The following is a 9,230-nucleotide window of genomic DNA, read 5'->3' as shown; positions in this document are numbered from 1 at the left end:
ATGCGGATTGATGCTAAAAGCGTAGGACGGACCACCTACAAGGCCCACTCTTAAATCTATGGATGTTCACAGGTTCTCTCACGTCCACCACCGGGCAGATTGTAAACTCTATGGGCTTCTCAATGGGCAAGAGTCCGCGCCCCTTCCCAACCTTCTCTCTCAAGCGACGCGGGCTCCAGCAGGAAACTGGAGGCCGAAAAGAGTGAGCAGGTAGCGCGGAAAAGGTTAAAGTGGAACCAAGAGTGGTACGACGAGACAGAACGAGAGCAAGAAGACAGACATTACGAGAGCGAGACAGTTGCCCCGTACACCTGGTTGAAAACCCACACTGCTGTACGATCACTAGACCCGCCGTACGTGCGCTGGAGCGCACCGTTCTACAGTTTTGAAAGCTTGAAAAGTTTGTGTGTCTGAAACGCTATGTGATCCACAGGTACAAGTTTACAGCGTTAGAGCAACAGTAGCATTTCTGTAGCTACTATTGCACTAAAATGGTACACTTCCTATATTATGAATACGTTATCGCTCAAATTACACGCAACTCTGTTTTTGAATGTTAATAAATGGGAGCTTCCTCAAAACAGCCATCTCTTTCCCGCGACAATCCCCTCTGTGCACGACCCTTACATATGGTAATTAACATTAAAAACCCTGCGCTATAGTCAGTGGCTTTATATATTGTTACAACATCATTCAATTAGCTGCTGGGCTTATATTTCAGCAGTGCGCCTTACAGTCCGAAAATTACGGTACAACTTTAGTCTAGAACCTTTTTTACCCCCTTTTCAGTTCCTGCAGACAAGGACTTTCGGGGTAGGGAGCACCAATAGGTTCTGTGTCTTTGGAATTGGGCTGGAGCCGGCTATATGCATAATCACCGCCCCGTCAAACTCCCATTAATGTTTGTGGAAGGCCGCCATTTTATTTATCATTATTAGCATGTAGCCCAGCGCAGAACGCCAAGAGAACCATACACTTATGGAACACACAAATAAAACATTCTAGTGGGAGGCGAGAAGCAGTTGACCCAGGCAGGTGTCCGTCGTTTCTGGCCTGGTGTTGACCCTCCTGTAAGCATCTACAGAGTCAAGCGGCTGCGGGAGTACCCAGCAGCTTCATACACTGAACGCACACAGTCCCTGCACTTCGGGACTCTACACCGGCCGCCCATCCGAGATTTTGGGCGGCAGTATACGCCGTGAAGGTTGTCTTGCGGCCTGCCAGTAAACCCAAGCAGAAGAAGAAGAAGATGATGTCAAATTTCCGGTGTGAACGCACGATCTGTACTTAGTTCATGAGAACTAAAGACAGATAACACAAAACCACAAAAACAACACTCTCAACACAGACAAAACACACAGACAAGAACACAAACCTTATGTGGGAAAAGTACTCTGGTGATTGTGAACGACGCTCTCTCATTAAGTGATCGGGGAGACGCGTCACACTCGCCACCAACAATTCACACTGCTCGCATTCTATTACTCACAAGCCTAATCATAGCGCTAGTACACCACAACACACCCCATGCACCCACCCCTCACACGCTACACCTTTTAAATCTGCCTCTCACCACCTCTGAACAGCCGTCATTTCAGGACGTTGACACTACACACAACTCCAACGCCATACCTCATCAAAAACGACATAACCAAACAAACACCTTATTCACCATCGGGTCCCTCTGAATCCAGGGTCAAGCTAAGCCACTCCCATTCAGACCGGGACCCAGCTTATCCATATATCACACCACCCGTGGTCACGACCAAACCACTCAGACACCCAGGGGAGAGTGTTCATCGGATCGCGTTCTCTCCCCACAAACACCCGAACATGATACTACCTGCACAACGGGACTAATCAGCACAACAGCATCCTTACATTACATTAACGACATATGTGTAATGTATCATCGCTTAACTCAAAAAGACACCATAACATCTCAATAGCACCATTGTACGTTAACCCCATTAACAAACATCACAAAAAAACAAAAAACACAAAACCAAGCATCAAATCTCGATTGAAACTAGAAGCTGCCATTGAGTTTTTACTCCATAAGTTCCATTGTAGCTAGCCTTGCCATTTTAAAGTTGACAGTTTTTAGACGCATAAATTGTATACCGTCATACTACATTGTAGAATGACAACAATCACACACAAATCCATTCTCACAGGGTTCACTTTTTTAGATCTAACAACATAGCGCTCATAAGGATTTACTTACAACTACAAGACCATCATATCACTATCCAACACACACACGGATTACCAACCTACGATCAAATGCAAGATATACGACGTTTCTCCTACAGTTTACTGACTATTTACAGACAAAGCAGAACTCTATCTGCACACACAACAAGCGTACGCAAAAGCGCGCGTGCAACTACATCAGCTACTCGCTCTACTCTGTTAGGCTCATAATAAAGAATCAAAAACATAAAAATACTGGCATCCATGTGACACCCTGGCAGGCCGTGGGGTACGTGATGCCTCACTGCGAGGCAGACTTACCACCCAACTCAGCTGATCCCTGCCGGTGCGTCACACAGGGGCAACATGGAGAACGTCCTTTCAGACACAGTACGCTGAATCAGCACAACACAACTCACACTTGTTAGGGAACGCTGCTAAACAACGCATCGCTCATCATCTAATGCAGTGGTTCTCCAACTGGTAACAAAAGTATTTTTTTTTTTTGGAAAAAGGTCAAACTTTTATTTTGAAGGCCCGATTTTTCTAACGCTTTGCATGCAGTAGGCGTTTGGACTGGAAGTACCGGAGAGCACAAAACGGTTTCTCAATAAAACGTCTTTGCCTGATGTTTTTTGATTCGTCTGTCCAATCAGAATCAAGATTTGTTGGCTGGAATCCCCACGGAGAATAACTTTGCGGTAGAACTATTTCTTTATACATCCATGGGTACAAACTTCAGATAAAAATTGAAACACATAAATGAAATACGGACCCCCGGTTTGGATGATTGACAGTTCAACAGAAACAATGGGAGGCGCATCCTACACCCTGTACCCATCAATTTAAAGTAATTCACACAGACTATCTCCTCTTTACTCTTCTCTCTGTGATGAGGAGGCAGTTCAGCGGTCAGAACAAAGTTAAGAAACCAAACAATGGCATAAAAATTTTATTATATGTCGGGTAGTAATACATTGAAATAATTTTCTTCTCAGTGTACCAGAATGCGTAGTTTTATATTTATAGTATTTCTAAAAATCTCCTGGGTTAGGTTTCAGGCATGTGTGCCTTTTTATGTTGTACAGTTCAGCTTTGAGCTCATCATCTCATTAAAACTTTTTTAAAAAAGGCATACTTTTTGTTCTGTGAAGGGATATAAAGGGATATATGTACTGTACTTCACTTTATTTAATAATGTATGCTGAAAAGCGTATATATTACGGCACCATTTTTTGTTGAATAGATTTGAGTGGTTCAAAATTTCGGGTCGCGATCTATTGACTAAGGAAAAAGTGGGTCCCGAGGCCTGACCAGTTGAGAACCACTGATCTAATGGCTTCCTTAGAGTTTGATGTAAACATTTTCCAAATTCAATTTTTCCGGGTTTTATTCTTAATTGTGTGGCAATGCCTTTGATGGGCTAAGCAGTTCATTGGTTGCTAGAGTGTCTGAATCTTTTGCAACCAAAAAACTTTAATTTATTTTCTCAGCAATTAGTTTGTTCGTTACGTAACTGTTTCACACCGGAGACGTAAATGAAGCAGAACAGATTCTGGGGTTTTTTATCATCTCTGAATGTTTTTTGGACAATTAACTGACCAAACAATGGATTGAATCAAGGTAATTATCATTATTTTTGTAAATAATTTAAAATGTTTGATATTTTCATCAGTTCAGTGAAGTCTTTCTCATATTCCTCTTGCAGGGACAGGCTTTTTCTGCCTTTCAGATTGCCTGCTCCTCAGTATTTTATTTATGCAGCACAGAGAGCCTGAATTGTTTTGGTCTGAGTCTAAATTCAGACGTGTTTGTCACTGTAGTTGCCATGGTTTCATATCCCTTTGCAGTCACATGGTGTTTCCGAGCGAAAAGGACCTCAAGGCTGCTCAAATTAACCTGTTTCTTAGGAAACCATGTAGGGGTAGATTTCTAGGCAATGCTGACAACTTTCCAATTCCAGAGTATTGGCTTCAAACTCCTGAGGCTGAACGATTGAATTTCGATGTCAGAGGCAACCCAACTCAATTATTACTGGATTCATGAAAACACACCTTGAGCATGAAACCAAAGTAAAGGGAACATATAAATAACACCATCAATAAGTCAAATAACAGGCCTGATGTTTTAAGGGAAAGTTTGCCCTCTCCAGAAATAGCAACAGTTACAAATAAACTGTTTTGTTTCCCTCTTCTTTCTGCCGTGACGTGTACGTACCCTGTATGTTGGAGAGCGCGTACTCCAGCCCTTTCATGGCCTTCACCTGGTTGCTCTTGAATCGGGCCAATCCGAACTCCTGGGAAAATAGAGAACAGGAAACGGCTTAGCATGAGGGAGCCTTAACAAAAAAAAACACACTTAGCTAACAGCCCTCTCTCTCCGTCTCTCCGGGGGTTTCAAAGCAAGCCGGGCATCTTCAACATCTAACAATAACTATTTTCTCTAGACATATTTTGGCACCGTTTTCGCTTCTTCCTTTGAATCTCCCACTTGTTGTTTGTGTTGGCATTTGCACACAGGCTCCCACGCCTCTACTGCTCATACTCTACTACACATACCAACAAATCAAACTGAAGCCTTCTTGATGCTGTAAATCACCATCTAAATATAGACAAACTTGTGTATTTACTTAAACAAATATATATTTCTACAATCTAGGATGGATAATAGTTAGTCATTGTAAATAAATGTAGCATGCTTTGCTACTTGCTTACTGCTATTACAAATCTACAGTGACAAATGCATTTCTAGGAAAGTAACGGCTGTTTTCTTAAAATACGAATATCAGAATCAGATTCAGAAACAGGTTTTTTACCAGGTAGGTTGACACGTACGAGGAATTTGACTTGGTGTCATGGTGTATAAACAACAACAGCAAAAAACAGATAGAGAACTATTTTAAGAAAACTATAATAACATTAAAAATTATAAAAAATATAGTGAAATATAAAATATGGAATAAACTTTGGCAGTAATAAAAAAAAAAAACATATTGTGTGCAATATGATGAAAATGTACCATTCACTGAGGACAGTTTAACATGTTGATAAAAGCATGGGTTATTATTGCAAAAAGAGAATAAAGGTACCTGAATAGGTCTGGAGACGCCATAAACGTTTGAGGATATCCACGCCTCACGTATCATCTGGGTGGAGGCCGGCTGCTCCGCGGAGTCTTGGAAAATACAACGCTCCTCCACCGACTGAGAGCGGGAAAAGAAAAAACAGCAAATTATTAAAAAGGACAAGGCAGTGGAACTGTCCTAATAATCCACACAGTACAGAAACAAAAGTAAAATAATTTCATAAATGTTTTTCTTCCACAGACAGGGGCTTAAAAGGTGATTTATTTTACAAAAGAAATGAAAAAAAAAAAATATCCACTTTTCCTGCATGATTTTCACCACTATGTGAATGAGGACATCTCTGTTAGGCCACAGTACATTTAGCTAACAATACATCAAAGTAATGAGCACAGGAAATAACTAAATGGGAACATTAATGTATTTTCCATAAAGATTTGGATGCTTTGATCAGAAAATGTCTTTGATCACAACCAGTCAGCTATCTTAACTTCCGGTTGAGTTTCATACTGCAGGAGATTAAGAACATGAGCAGCATTAATCCCTCCTGCATTAGCGTACAGTGTGCAGCAGTGAGAGTGTGGAAATAGCACACTTTAAAGGCTGCATAATGTACAAGTCATGTCAAGGCCCTTCTTCTCTGTGTTCAAACGCTCGCCTCCTTTGAAGATCAGGCCGGTTGAATTAATATTTCCTCCTCCCTTGAGGGGTAAGCAGCCACACCTGACTTACGTTCAGTCTTTTCTTATTCTGCCAACATAGTTTACAGTACAAAGCAGGGAGAAATCGCAACACTAACGGCCCGTCTACACTACAGGCATCAAAAAATCTTGAAGCTGGGCGTGTCTGAAGCTTGGCGATTTTTTGCGAGCAACGCGACCGACAACCAATCACATGAATCTCCCGCCCCCGACATACAAAGCAATAGCAATGTTAAAACGAAGTAAACTGGATATAAACTCTCCAAACAGGCGAAAAACCTACCAGTTTCACCCACTGTCTCTGCCACCTCCCTCCATGCCTGGTTCCTCCGGTTTGTATCCCGGTAAATAGTTCCGGTCGTAAAGAACCGGGTGATTTGCTACCGTAATATCTCGTTTGGAATATGAGGAAATGAACTGCGGTCTGGCTCTCCCAGCTTGCACGCGGTTTGATTGGCTGCGCTTGCACTGGCGGGATTTGCATAAACGGGATTTGATTGGCTGATGCCAAGCATCGAGCCTCAAAAGTTGAACATTGTTCAACTTTAATGCCGATAGATGCTCGTGATGCTTGCAAAGCCATGCCATGCTCCCCACAATGCAGTTCGGCGAAGATTAAAAATCTTCTACGTCACCCCATTCAAGTGAATGGGCGAAGCGTTGAAAGCATTTTTCGATGCCTGTAGTGTAGACGGGCCGTAAGCTCTTTTTTTCTCTAATATAGATCTCAATTCTTGAAGATCTCAGTTTTTGCTAGAATTGAACATACTGTTTAATGTTTAGTGTGTTAAGAATGATGCAATACTGAACCTGTAATGGTCCTAAATCACTGAAGCTATGTGAAAACGTTAACCCTTGGAGATAAATCACAACACTGATATGTCATCACCTTTTAAGTTGAAATCACTTACTTGTTATTAGCAAAACGCTGCTTAGTCTCAACCAACTGAGCATTACTTATTTTTAAAACCCAAAAGGCTCTTACTGTTTTTCATCCTCACTCAGATACTGTACATTCCTTCATATTTTATTGCTGGCCCTTATTAGGGCTGCTCGATTATGGCAAAAATCATAATCTCGATTATTTGGGTCAATAATTGATGTGATATCAATTATTGACCCAAATAATCGAGATTATGATTTTTAAATGATTTTTTAAATTTTTTAAATGATTATTAAAAACGATTATCCATTGACTTTGAAAACATCAATTTATTGGAGAAAAAAAATGTGAACAGTATGTTTTTAACAGTTGATTACCCTGAACGTTAAGTATAATTCAACTGAAAAACCAAAAAAAAAAACACAAAAATAATCGTTTTATTTCGATTACGTTGTTTTCGTAATCGTTGCAAGCCACAATCGTAGTTGCGATTAAAATACGATTAATTGAGCAGCCCTTATGGAACATCCACATGATTAGATTACGTTGCAGGTACCTGCTGCTTTTGCTGAGCTTGGCAAATACAGTTTTTATCACTGCACTGCCAACCTGTAAAAACATGCAGAACAAACTTAAGCTGACTTCACTTATATCCTGAGGCAAATTGTGTTTTTAACGTTGGTCAAATTAAGTAACGGAATGAAGGATATCCTGAGGGGAAAATATAATAGACTTTTTAGCTGCTAAACGCTTCACTTTGCTCACCAGCTTTTCCATTTGGTGCCAAGCATGTGGAGCTGGTTTATGAGAGATTTGTAGCTGTAAAAAGCTGAGGCACATAGATCAGGCTGTGAGAACAGTGACAATGATCAACTTTTCCAAGAAAGAAATGTTCTGAACACAGAATCAGGCCCCTCACCATGAGCGTTGTATGGTTGAGGTTCCAGGTGTAGGTGGTCAGCTTCCTGTTGACGGGGTCCACGATGGAGTCCTCGATGATGTACACACAGCGAGACATGCCGGAGGGGAAGATCCGCTCCGCCCAGCGAGGAAGCCGATTGGTCTTCATCAGGAGGCGTCTTGAGAGCAGCCGGTGGTCCGCGGTCACCTCCCGGTACACAACGTCCTCTGTGAGGACATGGGTGCTGAGGGACACAAAAACACACAGCAATGTGTCATGAGGTCTGTCTTTAAAAATAGTCAGGTGCACATACAGCTCTGGAAACAATTAAGAGACCACTGCAGCATTATTAGCTTCTCTGGTTTTACTATTAGGTATGTGTGTAAAATAAACATTTTTTATTTTATTCTATAAACTACTGACAATATTTCTCTGTGTTTCAAGAAGAAGACACTGGAATGAAATGGCTGCCATTCATGTAGAGATTTAAAATCCCTTCCCTTCATCTACAGCAGGGGTGTCCAAACTACGGCCCGGGGGCAAAATGCGGCCTGTCGGACCATTTTGAAATCGGCCCTCACTCAGCAAATAAAAAAAGTATGACTTAAGTATAATAAACTTCTGCTTGTCTTACCTCTTAAATATATATGTCAAATATATTTCACAGTATTCATGTGTTAATAGGCCCAAGTTTCAAATAAATTCAGTCAATTAAAGTTGAAAACTTGAGTCTTTGAGTTTTTAGAAAAGCGCTATATAAGCAGGGTTTCCCACACATAGACTATACTTGGGCGGGCCGCCCAGGAATATTAACAGCTGTCACTACCCGATCTGCAGCCCTGCCCGATCTGCAGCCCTGCCCTATCTGCAGTGCGCATGTGTTTGATGGTCCGCCATATTGGAGAACTCCGTACGGCAACCCAAGTAGGACACTTGACACAGTGGCTTTTGGCAAAGCACAAAAAGAAAACTCGAGAGAGATTACATTACATTGCATTTAGCTGACGCTTTTATCCAAAGCGACTTACAATAAGTGCATTCGACCAGGAAGATACAACCTTGAAGAAAACAGAACCATATAAGGACATCAGGTTTCATAGAGCCAAACATTTCAAGTGCTACTCAACTGGCTTTAGATAAGCCAGTCCTTTGTTAGTATATAAGTGCTTTGTTAATAGTTCTATCGCTCGAAGTGGAGTCGAAAGAGATGAGTGTTCAGTCTGCGCCGGAAGATGTGTAAGCTTTCTGCTGTCCTGATTTCAATGGGGAGCTCATTCCACCATTTTGGAGGCAGGATAGCAAACCCACGTATTTTTGCTGATGGGAACTTGGGTCCCCCTCGCAGTGCGGGTGCAGCGAGCTGTTTGGCTGATGCAGAGCGGAGTGCACGTGCTGGGGTGTACGGTTTAACCATGTCCTGGATGTAGGAAGGGCCAGATCCATTCTCAGCATGGTACGCAAGTACCA

The 9,230-nt window shown here is 41.8% G+C and overlaps 1 protein-coding gene across 1 annotated transcript in view; it reads right to left on the bottom strand.

Annotated features, from left to right (window-relative positions):
- The window catches only part of prelid1b (PRELI domain containing 1b), an 18,504-nt gene that overhangs the window by 5,544 nt on the left and 3,730 nt on the right, over window positions 1-9,230 (bottom strand). Inside the window, exons 3-5 of the mRNA XM_010777810.1 lie at window positions 7,782-8,007; window positions 5,285-5,398; window positions 4,414-4,492 (exon numbers count right to left, since the gene is read on the bottom strand). Coding sequence (XP_010776112.1) covers window positions 4,414-4,492; window positions 5,285-5,398; window positions 7,782-8,007 — 419 coding nt within the window. The remainder of the gene's footprint in view (window positions 1-4,413; window positions 4,493-5,284; window positions 5,399-7,781; window positions 8,008-9,230) is intronic.

The sequence above is a fragment of the Notothenia coriiceps genome, unplaced genomic scaffold (genome assembly GCF_000735185.1).
Source record: "Notothenia coriiceps isolate Sejong01 unplaced genomic scaffold, NC01 NC01_scaffold00018641, whole genome shotgun sequence".
Classification (NCBI taxonomy): Eukaryota; Metazoa; Chordata; class Actinopteri; order Perciformes; family Nototheniidae; genus Notothenia; species Notothenia coriiceps.
Note: the sequence above shows the minus strand (reverse complement) of the source record. Positions and strands in the feature narration are given on the sequence as shown.